Source organism: Myodes glareolus, chromosome 6 (assembly GCF_982192425.1).
Source record: "Myodes glareolus chromosome 6, mMyoGla1.1, whole genome shotgun sequence".
NCBI classification, from domain to species: Eukaryota; Metazoa; Chordata; class Mammalia; order Rodentia; family Cricetidae; genus Myodes; species Myodes glareolus.
The window spans coordinates 48,268,988-48,283,894 of record NC_142031.1 but is presented as its reverse complement, the minus strand read 5'-3'; the positions used below and the strand labels follow the sequence as shown (position 1 = coordinate 48,283,894).

Here is a 14,907-nt window from a genome sequence, read left to right as displayed (position 1 = left end):
CTTCAAATTTCCTGCACAAGATAAAACCACTTAACTTGCCTCCATGAAGAGGTAAGGGATGGCAAGGTCTCATCCCAAACTGAGAAATCATGGCTGCTGATAAGAATCAGTTTTCTTCAAGGGTGTGGTCTCTGGTAGGTTGTCCAAGCCCTAGCATCAGTAGATAACTTCAAACCCATGAATATATGAACAGCATTAAAAGGGTCCAGTGGTCCATGATATAAGTGACCAGAAGGAAGGAAGGAGAGAGCATTGATGTCAAGTTATTTGTCGGTGACTGAATACTTCCCAAATTCTTCTTTTGGTAGGCATATCAAACTCATGGAACAAGGAAATGACACTCAACTTTCAGAATTCCTTCTTCTTGGGTTTTCAGAGAATCAACCTCAAATTCAACCTCTCATATTTGGACTTTTTCTCTCCATGTACCTTGTGACTGTCTTTGGCAACTTACTCATCATCATGGCCATCATTGTGGACTCCCACCTACACACACCCATGTACATCTTCCTCTCCAATCTGTCCTTTGTAGACATCTGCTTCACCTCTACCACTGTCCCACAGATGTTGGTGAACATCCAGACACAGAGAAAAGTCATCACCTATGCAGGTTGCATCACCCAGATGTACTTCTTATTGCTTTTTTCAGGGTTAGATATCTTTCTGCTGACTGTGATGGCCTATGACCGCTATGTGGCTATCTGCCACCCCCTACACTACATGGTCATTATGAATACAAGACACTGTGTATTGCTGATTCTAGCATGCTGGATCATAGGTATCCTGAATTCCCTGTTACACAGCTTTTTGGCACTACGGCTGTCATTCTGCACAAACTTGGAAATTCCTCACTTTTTCTGTGAACTAAATCAGGTGGTACACCATGCCTGTTCTGACACCTTTGTTAATGACATGGTAATTTACATTACAGCCATGTTTCTGGCTGTGGGTCCCCTCTCTGGCATCCTTTACTCTTACTCTAAGATAGTGTCCTCCATACGTGCAATCTCCTCAGCTCAGGGGAAGTACAAAGCATTTTCCACATGTGCATCTCACCTTTCAGTTGTCTCTTTATTTTATTGTACCCTCCTGGGAGTGTACCTCAGTTCTGCAGTGACCCAAAACTCACATGCTACTGCAATGGCTTCATTGATGTATACTGTGGTCACCCCCATGCTAAACCCGTTCATTTATAGTCTGAGGAACAAAGACATAAAGACAGCTCTAAAAATCCTGTTAGGGAGTGTAACTAGAAACAGACTAATGGATTTACCTTCATAACATATCTGTTTTGTAGTAGTCAATGTTTTGGATTATCCAATGCAATCTATTGATCGGATTGAATAATAAAATTTTAATCTTTGATCTCCTACAATTGTTCTTGCTTTTGTCATACAATTCAAGTTCTTCTCTTAATTTCTTCTGGCATCTGTAATCCATTGCCATTTCCTACTTTTCCCATCCTTGGATCAGAAACTTCTGTTAATTGTTACTTCATTTAGAGAATGACTGGGATTTTTGAAGAATCGTTTATTTTGGAATATATATGTTGTGAGTTTCCCACCATCACTAAAGGAATATTCTTAAGTTTGATACTTCTGTGGAAGTAATTCCCCTTGGCAAATGAGGTGGATATACACTATATTTAATTTTTAGCATCAAAAAATGTGAAGCAGCCTCTGCAGAGTCATAAAACTTTATGGAAGCGGGGGCAGAAAGTCATGAAAAACAGAGGTTGCAGGGACCACTGGGAAACTTTGTCTTCTGGGCATAACATGACTGTCACAATCTTAAATCCACAGTGGCTATGGTTGCCTATACAAGACCTTCATGAGATCAAGTCAGTCAAGAGTCCAGTGTGGGACCTGGAGGGAGGGGGGAGGAACTTGAACTTCCCACAGGGCTGGAAGCCCTGACTGTTCTTAGGGATGGAGACGGAGGAGGAGGGGGAGGGGGGAGTGGGAGGGTGTTGGGAGGAAGGGCGGAAATGGAAACTTTCATAATTTAATAAACTTTAAAAAAAGAATTAATAAGAAGCCTGAGCTAATGGACCAATCTGTTTATAAAAAAAAGAGTCCAGTGTGTAGGTGAAAAAGACTTATAGTGTCCCGTTCCTAGCTGAGGAACTATCAGTAATTATGGACTACAAGTGAAGGGAGGGTTATTCCTGTTTGGAAACTTGACCCCTGGCCTTGTTCATGGTCCCCTATACATGTGCATATAGCCAACACTAATTAGACTCAGCTATTCAAAGAAATTACAGGAGACATATATTTGGGAGGCAGACATAGTACGGGGATATGGGAAGGGTTGGAGAGAGGAGTAGGACGTGGATGTTATCAAAATATATTGTATACATATGTAAAATCTCAAATAATAAATAAAAATATATTTTAAATATTGAACCACAGTTTTTCTATTTACTTATTTATTTATTTATAAAAATTTCCACATCCTCCCCTCCTCCCCAAACCCTCCCATTCCCCCTACTCCCTCTCCTCCTCCCTCTCCAGTCCTAAGAGCAGTCAGGGTTTCCTGCTCTGTGGGAAGTTCAAGTCCCTCCCCCCTCCCTCCAGGTCTAGGAAGGTGAGCATCCAAACAGACTAGGATCCCAAACAGCCAGTACATGCAGACAAAACAAGACCCAGTGCCACTGACAATGGCTTCTCAGTCAGCCCCCATGTCAGCCACATTCAGAGAATCCTGTTTGATCACATGCTCATTCAGTCCCAGTCCAGCTGGCCTTGGTGAGCTCTCATTAGATCGGTCCCCTTGTATCAGTGGGTGAACGCATCCCTGGCAGTCCTGACTTCTTTTTTCATGTTCTCCCTCCTTCTGCTCCTCATGTGGACCTTGGGGTCTCAGTCCAGTGCTCCAGTGTGATCCACAGTTTTTATGTGTTCTTTCATTTTTCCTCCTTTTTTAAACAGAATACTGAGTGATCCAGACTGACCTTGAACTTATGAGCTTCCTTCCTCTACTTTCTAAATTATAGAATTTCTCATTCTCTTTCTTCCCAGACTCACTCCCTTTCTTTGTTTCTCTCCTTTTGTTCCTTCCTTTCTTCCACCTCCCTCCATCCTCTGCTTAGCTCTCTATTTCTTTTACTTTGAGAACTGAAGTCAGGGACTTGTGCATACAAAGAATATGTTCTTTGCTGATCTATGCCATTAATTTATGTCACACCTCACCTCCTCATTATACTCATGCATACTTTAACATACAAAGGTCTTCTCTACTGGACATTTGATTTTATTTTATCCCCAAATGACCCATGGTAATTGCAGAGCACATGATGAATATAGTAGTTCTTGGCAAAAAACTGATTACTTCCACTGGAGTTTACATGGAGACAAATACTTGAATATATAGATTGACTTGATATGGCCTTAAAGTCACAGATGATTTTAATATGACAAATCAAACAAATTTACATAATTAAATGACTTCATATTATTATGGAAAATACTTCTTTTCCATGTTTTGTTTCTACTCTTGGAACAATGAAAATAGTTGATTGTGTTCACTGGGTTTCAGTATTAGTTGAAGCATTTCTTTCTTTCTTTTTTTTTAAGATGGTACAGAGAATGTCTTTATGTGAGCAAAGGTAAGGTTATCAAAATTATATTGTGACTAATGGTGGTTATATACAATTCATCAAATTATAATAACTAAGTAGAGGGCCAACAGTACTTAAAACACAATACTGATGTCAACAAGTCTTGTTTTCAAAACTATACATAACATTTATACAATGTCTTGATAAAATATATTCTTATGAATTTATGTAGGTAAAATGTTACACTTAATGCAAGGAATAAATTTATGACCTGCCTTGTACTATGCTCTTAGGAGACAATGCATATTCATTCTGTGAAAATTAAGAAAAAAGAAAACGTTCTTAAAAATTGTTTGTGTTGCTAGTACTTCAATGACAAAACACACAATAATGTAAGAAAACCAGACAGGTACAAAAGGCTTATTTTTATAAATAAGTGAGATTTATGGCTATATTTGATTATCAACTTTTTTGAACTTTCTTGGTTTGAATTTCTAAACAAAGTATCATTTGTGGTAAGTTGCAGAACACTATATTAAAGAAGATGTGGTTTGTGATTTAGAGATCACATTTTTCTTATTTTATTACTTAAAAAAATACCAATCCAAATTCCTGCTTCCTCCCCTCCCCCCACTTCCTTCCCACTCCCTTCACACATCCTCTTCCCCCATCCCCCTCCAATCTTAAGAGAGGGCAAGGCACCCTGCCCTGTGGGAAGTCCAAGGCCCTCCCCTCTATATCCAGTCTGAGCAAGGTATACATCCAAAGAGAATAGGATCCCAAAAAGCCAGTACATGCAGTAGAAACAACTCCCAGTGCCATTGCCATTGGGCCCCAACTGCCAACCACACTCAGGGAGAGTAGTTTGATCCCATGCTTGTTCATTCTCAGTCCAGTTGGAGTTGGTGAACTCCCATTAGTTCAGGCACACTGTCTCAGTGGGTGAACCCCTTATGATCTTGACTTCCTTGCTTATATTCTCCCTCCTTCTGCTCTTCAACTGGACCTTGGGAGCTCAGTCCAGTGTTCTGATGTGGGTGTCTGTCTCTGTTTCTATCTTTTGTTAGATGAAAGTTCTAAGGTAATATTTAAGATAATCATCAGTCTGACTACAGAGCAAGGCCAGTTTAGGTACCCTCTCCTCTATGGCTTAGGGTCTTAGCTGGGATTATCCTTGTGGATTCCTGGGAATTTTTCTAGAGTCAGGTTTCCTGCTAACCCCAATATAGCTCCCTCAATCAAAATATCTCTTATTGTTCTCATCTCTGTCCTTCCTCCATCTCAACTGTCCCATTCCCTCAAGCTTTCTTCATCCCTCCCCTTCCCTTTTTCTCCTTCCTTCTACTCCCTGCCCCCACGCTTCCAAATTTTGTCACACAATCTTGTCTGTTTCCAATTTCCAGGTGGATCTACATATGTTTTTATTTGGGTTCACCTTATTACTTAGCTTCTCTGGGATCATGAACTATAGGTTCAATGTCCTATGTTTATGGCTAGTATCCACTAATGAGTGAGTAAATACCATATTCATATTTTTGGGTCTGGGTTATCTCACTCAGGGTAGTGTTTTCTACTTCCATCCATTTGCATGCAAAATTCAAGATGTCATTATATTTTACCGCTGAGTAGTACTCTAATGTGTAGATGTACCACACCTTCTTTATTCATTCTTCAATTGAGGAGCATCTAGGTTGTTTCCAGGTTCTGGCTATTACAAATAATGCTGCTATGAACATAGTTGAACAAATGCTTTTGTAGTATGATTGAGCATCTTTTAGGTATATTACCAAGAGTGGTATTGCTGAATCCTGAGGTAGGTTGACTCCCAATTTTCTGAGAAACAGCTACACTGATTTCCAAAGTGGTTGCACAAATTTGCATTCCCACCAGCAATGGATGAGTGTTCCCCTTACTCCATATCCTTTCCAGCATAAGCTATCATTGGTGTTTTTGATTTTAGCCATTCTGACAGGTGTAAGATGGTATCTCAGAGTTGTTTTGACTTGCATTTCCCTGATAGCTAAGGAAGTTGGACATGTCCTTAAGTACCTTTTGGCGATTTGAAATTCTTATATTGAGAATTCTCTGTTTAGTCCAGTACCCCATTTTTAATTGGGTTATTTAGAATTTTAATGTCTAATTTATTGAGTTCTTTATATATTTTGGAAATCAGTTCTTTGTCTGATGTGGGGTTAGTGAAGATCTTCTCCTATTCAGTAGATTGCCTTTTTGTCTTATTGACAGTGTCCTTTGCTTTACAGAAGCTTCTCAGTTTAAGGAGATCCCATTTATTCAACATCTTGGTATTGGCATAAAAACAGAGATGTTGACCAATGGAATTGAATTGAAGACCCGGATATTAATCCACACACCTATGAACACCTGATTTTTGACAAAGAAGCTAAAATTATCCAATGGAAAAGAGAAAGCATCTTCAACAAATGGTGCTGGCATAACTGGATGTCAACCTGTAGAAGAATGAAAATCCATCCATAACTATCACCATGCACAAAACTCAAGTCCAAATGAATTAAAGACCTCAATATAAATCTGACCACACTGAACATGATAGAGAAGAAAGTGGGAAGTAGCCTTCAATGCATGAGCATAGGAGACCACTTACTAAATATAACCCCAGTGGTTGAAGCATTTCATGTTGCTTCATTGAATTATTTTTTGTTGTTATTTGAAATTGTCTGAAAATATGGCTTCTACTGTTGATGGACTCAAAATGTATCCTTTTGACCTAAACTGAGTCATAACACCAAATATACTGTGACTGAAGAGAGTCATCATTCTTAGGCACTTCATTAATTCTTGAGAACCTATTCATTTTCAGTCTTTTGATGACTTACAGGATCAATATTTCCTGGTCCCCTGTAAGGAAATAATTCACACAGTGTTTACAGTGGAACCTAACTTTATGAAATTGTCTTTTATAATACAGTAGTTGAGAACACTGTCACCTGGTATCCAAACAAGTATTAAAATAATAGAAAGCTGACTTCTGTCTGAACTCAGCTCCTCAGCATGAGATGTGTATGAAACCAAGCTAAAATCAAATAAACTGATAAAATATAAATATTATAAAAGATAAATGTTAGGTATAAAAGATACTCCCCTTAGCTCTGCTATGTTCTCTTAAGTTTACATTCAACTATGGGTCTTCATGTAGAACCAACTCTCGTTTGTACAATAACATCTCTCTTGCCTTAGAACATACAATTATTTGGGCTGGAGAGATGGCTCAGAAGTTGAGTACTGCTCTTCCAGAATATCTGTGTTCTATTTTCAGCAGCCAGTCACAATACAGCCATCTGTAGTTACAATTCCAGGGGATCCAATGCCCTCTTCTGCTTCTGTGGGCACTAGACGCGTGCACACACACACACACACACACACACACACACACACACACACACACACACATACATAGGGAAGCATGCATTAAAAATGAGAAATTTAAATTTCATTTGCTCAATTATTTATTTTTCTGTGTACACACATCTTTCATAGTCAGAGGATGACTTTTTGTGAGCAGCTCTCCCTTTCTGCCAATGGATTCACCTGAGTTCTCAGGTCGGTGAGATTTGCAACAAGTGGTTTTATATACTTGACCATGGCAGCAGCTTTTTTTTTTGTTTCTCTATGGCTATAAATTAAAATCAGTTAGTTCCATTTCTACATTGGTATTAATCCTCCAGTTTATTGAAAAAATAATATACCACCTCAAGTTAATTTCACTTCTCTAATGACTGTGTATAACCTTTTTTTGCTTTCTTCCATTAGAAAATGTTGCCTAAGCTTTGCTAAGTGTGACTAACTTTGAATATTCTTGTTCTACAAAGTACGCTATTTAATTGTCTCATTTTAAATTACTGGCAAGAGAATAATGAGGTACAATGACCTACACAAATTTAAAGTGTTTAGATTGCTAAATCAATGAGTCATAAAATTATGAAAATATTAGTCAGGCAGGCTTTTTTTTATTCATAATTGATAATGTGTTCAAACAGGTACAGGTATTTGGGGCAAGGGAAAATTGTTTGCTTGAAAACTTGTCATATTTTTCTAAAACAGCTTAATTTTTTGTGTCATTTAGATTTATAAACCAAATGCTCAAAATTTAAATCTAGTGTTTAAATTTGACAGCCTAAGACAAAGAAATACAAAATCAAACAGCAGAAGTAACAACAACAAAAACTACACATGGCAGAGCATGTCCACAACCCCATGAGGTAAAAGTGGAAGAATCAGTATAATGGAAAAATAAAAAATGCTGTGGATTCCCGGTGGCAGCACGCAGCAGAAATGCTGTAGGTCCCCATGCAGTGGTAGCGGGCCATGTGGCAGCAGGCAGTGGGTCCTGAGAGCAGCCAGTCCCAGGCAGAGATGGCTGCTGATATCCTGAGCCGTGGCTGGTCCCCGGCAGGAAGACACGTGGTGGGCAGGCAAGAGACAGAGACATGGATAGGCATGCCATGTGGAGTGAGGTTGGATATTTATTAAGTGTGTTATGGAAGTATGGAAGAGAAGGAGAAGAAAAGAGAATAGCAGAGAGGGGGGAGAGAGAAAGAGAGAGAGAGAGAGAGAGAGAGAGAGAGAGCAGAGACAGAAGCTGCTTCTCCAAGAGGGAGACAGAAAGGAGAGAGAGACTAAGGCTGCAAATAAGAAGGAAAACCTACCTGCCTCAGTGGATAGGGGAGGAAGTAGGCATGGTTTGTCTCTTAAAGAGGCAGAACAATCATTGCAATCAGTGTTCATGGTCATCTTTGGCTACTGAGTTCTGAGTTAGCATCAGTTAGAAACTAAAAAGCTTTTAGCTTCATTAGAACTAAAAGATGGTAAGGCAGGAAATAGAGGGAGAAGTACTGTGACATTCTGTCTTCTAGGTACAGTCATGACTCCATAACAGCTCTAGTTATATATACTAGCTCTACAGAAGACAGGCTTTCAAGTTGGTCACAGATCATAGAAAGGGTCCTGGAGTCCTGATTTTCTTTACAAAATTATTTGCTACTGAAGAATTCTGGAGGAGGAAAACTCATTGGCCCCATAGACTCCATGGACAACTCAAAACTCATGGTCCCACTTAGATTCATTGGGCCTCAAGAAAGAAAAAAAGAGAATGAAAGGTAAATGTAAGGAACAAGGATTAAAAAGTGTGAGGAGGGGGCATTAGTAGAAGTGAGAGGGAGTGTCAGGAGGGTAGAGGGGTATTGTAATCATAATGTCCTTTATAGGCATGTGACATGATGAAAGAACAAATTTAATGAACGATTTTAGAAGTGAAGGAAAAGAAACACAAATTTCCCAATTTCACTGCCTGAGATTCTTTCTTCCATTTCTTGTATTCTCTTCGTAATGCTTGTGGCTGTAGTTCCTGTTCACTTTCCTAAATTTTCCATTTCCAGAATTTCCTGAGTTTGTTTTCTTTATTACTTCTATTTCCATTTTCAGGTCTTGAACACTTTTATTCATTTCCTTCAATTCTTTGTTTTTTCTTGGCTTTCTTTAAGGTGTTTATACATTTCCTCTGATTTTTGATTGTCTTTTCCTTGATTTCTTTAAGGGATTTATTTATTTCTTCTTTAAGGGCCTCTATCATCCTAATAAAGTTGTTTTTAAGGTCTTTTATTGTACTTCAGCTGTGTTAGAATATTCAAGACTTGCTATAGTAGGATAGATGGACTCTGTGGTGATACATTGCCTTAACTGTTGTGTTTTTACATTGGCATCTAAGCATCTCAGTTTGGAATGATTACATAGCTAAGGGATGATTTCTGGGTTTCTTTGTTAGATGGGTAATTTGTTCCTTGGTTTCTGTTTCCACTCTGATCTTTTGACCTATGTCAAAAGAGCAAGTGGTCTCTACTTGATTTAAGGGTTGAACTTCTGGTAGAATGGTGGACTTCATGGTCTCTTGTTGAGCAGAGGTTCCCCATCTGAGGTTGGATTAGGAGTTCTAGTGGCCTATGTGACCTCTGATCTTGCAGGGAGTCTCTGCCTGAATTGGAGGCAGAGTGGAGATAGTGTTAGGGGGGCACAGAGTAGAGGTCTGCAGGTAGATGGCCTACCTAATCTTCTGGTTACTGTGGCCTGTATTTGGGCAGGGGGCTCTGCTGAAGTTGGGAGCTAGGATAACATGACAAACAGGGCAAGGACAACAGAGAACTATGATTGTTGGAATCTAGAGAGTGGGGGAAGGTCTAAAGATGGACTGCCTATCAAAAGCCTTTATGGTCTTCTGACAGGTGAGGTCTGTGGTTGGTGGAAGTGTTTGCCCAATGGAATTGAGTCTTTCATGTATTTTATTTTATTGTATTGTATTCTATTATTATCTCTTAGAAACCTATTTGTTTCATAATGAGATACAGAAAGGCAGTGGGTCCAGATAGGAGAGGATGTGGTGAGAAATTAGGAGAAACATAGGAAGAGAAAATCATAATCAGCACATATTATGTGAGTCAAAAATCTATTTTCAATTTAAAAAAAGAAAGGGAAAATAAGATTAACATGTTTTATGCTAGGGTCTATATTTTCTCTAGCAATACTTTTTGAACATTTTTACAGCATCATACATTAATTACTTCCTATGGACTGATTTAATTCAATCAAGGTAGTCGATTGGTTACCACCATGAACATCCTTGGGACTATTGTACTAGAAGACACAACTTGTTTGGCATCTTGGTATTGCAACATGCTGTGTTCAGTGCTTGACAGAGCCTTGATGTCTTCTTAATATCCCTTTGATAATAGAATATGGGGGTACTGACAATGGTTTTAAGGGTCTCATTTAGTATTTCTGCTGTGCAATATTTGAATCCTGCCTTAGCTACTTGGAAAAACATCTTTTACAAGTCTAAAAAATAAAAATAAAAGGATTTGTGATGGAGGGGAAGTTTTCACAGCCAAACTGTCCTAAATCATCTAATGGCTCAGATAAGCCTCCAAAAATTAGAAGCCCAGGAAAGATGAAAGGAAACTCCCAAGCTGAATACTACTGACCAAATTGCCAGAATCAACTTAGCTTAGAATAACTCCTATCATATTGTCTCATTGAAAACACTGACACTTCATTAAAATATTTGTTTTTAGCAATTCTTCTTCTTCAGCAAACGCAAGCCATTATAATAGCCAACGGCCACGAGGACCACTGTGTAATTTGCTGCTTTGGTGTTTTCCCAAAAATCAAAAGACAATATTCAGCATTTATTTTGTAACTATCCCAACATACTATATTTGGACATTGCTAAATGGTGATTATTATTATAATAAAGAATTTTCATATTTGTATAGAAAAGCTAGTGAACCAAAGTTACATAACTGGACAGGAAATTAGGCTCTCTTACAGATTATATTTTTTGTCATGAAGACAGAAGTGACTTGTGAGCCTAAAGAAGACACATAATCCCTGTCCCTGTGCTGAGGAGAACCATCCAGACTGGTGAGTGGGTGCCATCCGGGGACAGGGCAGATGGACAGTCGGGGAAAGGAGCACAGCTCCCCCACCCCCCAGTTCCTGCTGCAGGGACTTCTTTATTCCACACGACCCTGCCTCCCCAAGCCTGCCCTATTGTCTGCAAGGTCCTTGGCCCAGGAACAGATCCTGCTCCTGCACTGAGGAGATCCACCAGAGAGTCACAGCAAAGATTGGACCAAGACGCCAAGACTCTCTCCTGGCTGCATTTGAAAGAAGAGATGGGCAGGCGTCAACGTAAGAATTCTTCGAACAACCTGAAAGGCAACATGACATCACCACAGTCCAGGGATCATGCAATAAGAAGACCTGAACATCCTATTCCAGAAGAAGTAGAAGAAATCAACTTTAAACATCGATTCAACAATAATTCTACCCACAGAAAGTCTACAAACTCATGGAAACTGAACAGTCAACTACTGAACCATCCCTGGGTCGAGGAAGAAATAAACAAAGAAATTAAAGTCTTCCTTGAATTCAACGAAATAAAGACACAACATACCCAAACCTATGGGACACTATGAAAGCAGTGCTAAGAGGAAACTTCATAACACTAAGTGCCCAATTAAAGAAAACTGAGAAAGCTCACATTAGAGACTTAACAGAACACCTCAAAGCTCTAGAAAAAAAAGAAGCAGACTGACCCAGGAGGAGTAGAAGACTGGAAATAATCAAACTGAGAGCTGAAATCAACAAAATAGAAACACAGAAAACAATCCAAAGAATCAGTGAAACAAAATGCTGGTTCTTGGAGAAAATCAACAAGATTGACAAACCCCCATCCAAACTAATCAAAAGGCAGAGAGAGAACACACAAATCAACAAGATCAGAAACGAAAAGGGGGACATAACCAGAGACACAGAAGAAATTCAGAGAATAATTAGATCTTACTACAAAAACTTGTATGACACAAAATTGGAAAATATTAAAGAAATGGGTTTTTTTTAGATAAGTACCATATACCAAAATCAAATCATGACCAGGTGAATAATTTAAATAGACCTGTAAGTCAAGAAGAATTAGAATCTGTCATTAAAAAGCCCAGGACCAGAAGGTTTCAATGCAGAATTCTACCAGAAATTCCAAGAAGAGCTAATACCTATCTATACTCCTTAATGTGCTTCACAAAATAGAAACAGAAGGGTCATTGCCAAACTCCTTTTATGAAGCTACAGTTACCCTGATACCAAAACCACACAAAGACTCAACCAAGAAAGAGAATTGCAAACCAATCTCACTCATGAACATCGATGTAAAAGTTCTCAATAAAATACTGGCAAACCAAATGCAAGAACACATCCAAAAATTTATACATTATGATCAAGTAGGCTGCTTCCCAGAGATGCAGGGCTGGATCAACATATGAAAATCTATCAATGTAATCCATCATATAAATAAACTGAAACAAAAAACCATATGATCATTTCATTAGATGCTGAAAAAGCATTTGACAAAATTCAACATCCCTTTATGATAAAGATCTTGGAGAGATTACGGATACAAGGTGCATTCCTAAAGAAAATTACAGATCAATCTCACTCATGAATATCAATGGAAAAATTCTCAATAAAATGATGGCAACTGAGTCCAAGAACACATAAAAAAATTATCCACTATGATCAAGTAGGCTTCATCCCAGAGATGCGGGGCTGGTTCAGCACATGAAAATAAATCAATGTAACCCATAATATACACAAACTGAAAGAAAAAAAATATGATCATTTCATTATATGCTGAAAAAGCATTTGACAAAATTCAACACCCCTTTATGAAAAAAGGTCTTGGAGAGACTAGGGATACAAGGTACATTCCTAAATATAATAAAAGCAATATACAGCAAGCTGACAGCTAACATCAAATTGAATGGAGAGAAACTCAAAGCCTTTCCACTAAAATCAGGAACACGACAAGGCTGTCCACTCTCTCCATACCTCTTTAATATAGTGCTTGAAGTTCTAGCAATAGCAATAAGACAACATAAGGAGATCAAGGGGATTCGAATTGGAAAGGATGAAGTTAAACTTTCGTTATTTGCTGACGATATGATAGTGTACATAAGTGACCCCAAAAACTCTACCAAAGAACTCCTACAGCTGATAAATATCTTTAGTAATGTGGCAGGATACAAGATCAACTCCAAAAAATCAGTAGCCCTCCTATACACAAAGAACAAAGATACAGAGAGGGAAATCAGAGAAACATCACCTTTGACGATAGCCACGAATAGCATAAAGTATTTTAGGGTAACTCTAACCAAGGAAGTGAAAGATCTATTTGACAAGAATTTTAAGTGTTTGAAGAAAGAAAATGAAGAGGACACCAGAAAATGGAAGGATCTCCCATGCTCAACATAGTAAAAATGGCAATTCTACCAAGAGCAATCTATAGATTCAATGCAATCTCCATCAAAATCCAAAAAATTTCTTCACAGACCTTGAGAAAACAATAATGAACTTTATATTGAAAAACAAAAAATCCAGGATAGCCAAAACTTTCCTATACAATAAAAGTACTTCCGGAGGCATTACCATCCCTGACTTCAACCTCTATTACAGAGCTACAGTAATGATAAAAGCCTGGTATTGGCATAAAAACAGAGATGTTGACCAATGGAATCAAATCAAAGACCCGGATATTAATCCACAAACCTATGAGCACCTGATTTTCGACAAAGATGCTAAAATTATACAATGTAAGAAAGAAAGCATCTTTAACAAATGGTGCTGGCATAACTGGATATCAACCTCTAGAAGAATGAAAATAGATCCATAACTATTACCATGCAAAAAACTCAAGTCCAAATGGGTTAAAGACATTAATATAAATCTGACCACAATGAACCTGATAGAAGAGAAAGTGGGAAGTAATCTGCAACACATGGGCACAGGAGACCACTTCCTACATAGAACTCCAGTAGCACAGACAATAAGAGCAACAATGAATAAATGGGACCTCCTGAAACTCAGAAGCTTCTTAAAGCAAAGCACACTGTCATTAAGACAAGAAGGCAGCTGACTGAATGTGAGAATATCTTCACCACTCTTGCATCAGACAAAGGCTACCTTCGGACTGGGAGAAGATCTTCACCAACTCCTCATCAGACAAAGGTCTGATCTTCAAAATATACAAAGAACTCAAGAAACTAGACACTAAAACTCTAATTAACCCAAGTTAAAAAATGGGGTACTGAACTGAACAGAGAATTCACAACAGATAACTTCGAATGGCCAAAAGACACTTATGGTCATGCTCAGCCTCCTTAGTGATCAGGGAAATGCAAATCAAAACCACTTCGAGATACCATCTTACACCTGTCAGAATAGCTAAACTCAAAAACACCAATGATAGCCTATGCTGGAGAGGATGTGAAGTGAGGGGAACACTCATCCATTGTTGGTCGGAATGCAAACTTGTGCAGCCACTGTGGAAATCAGTGTGGCGGTTTCTCAGGAAACTGGGAGTCAACCTCCCTCAGGACCCAGCAATTCCACTCTTGGGAATATACCCAAGAGATGCCCTATCATACTACAAAAGGATTTGTTCAACTATGTTCATAGCTGCACTATTTGTAATAGCCAGAACCTGGAAACAACCTAGGTGCCCCTCAATAGAAGAATGGTTTAAAAAGGTGTGGAACATACACACATTAGAGTTTTACTAAGCAGTAAAAAACAATGACATCTTGAATTTTGCATGCAAATGGATGGAAATAGAAAACGCTTTACTGAGTGAGTTAAACCAGACCCAAAAAGGGAATATGGTATGTACTCACTCATAAGTGGATTCTAGCCATAGTTAAAGGTCTTTGAGCCTATAATTTGTGATCCTAGAGAAGCTAAATAAGAAGGTGAACCTGAAGAAAATC

The 14,907-nt window shown here is 38.6% G+C and overlaps 1 protein-coding gene across 1 annotated transcript; it reads left to right on the top strand.

Annotated features, from left to right (window-relative positions):
• Positions 1-321: 321 nt before the first annotated feature.
• Positions 322-1,281, top strand: LOC125403984 (olfactory receptor 7A17-like). The gene has a single exon (XM_048439614.3). The coding sequence runs from the start codon at positions 322-324 to the stop codon at positions 1,279-1,281; it is 960 nt and encodes a 319-aa protein (XP_048295571.1).
• The last annotated feature ends 13,626 nt before the right edge of the window (positions 1,282-14,907 follow it).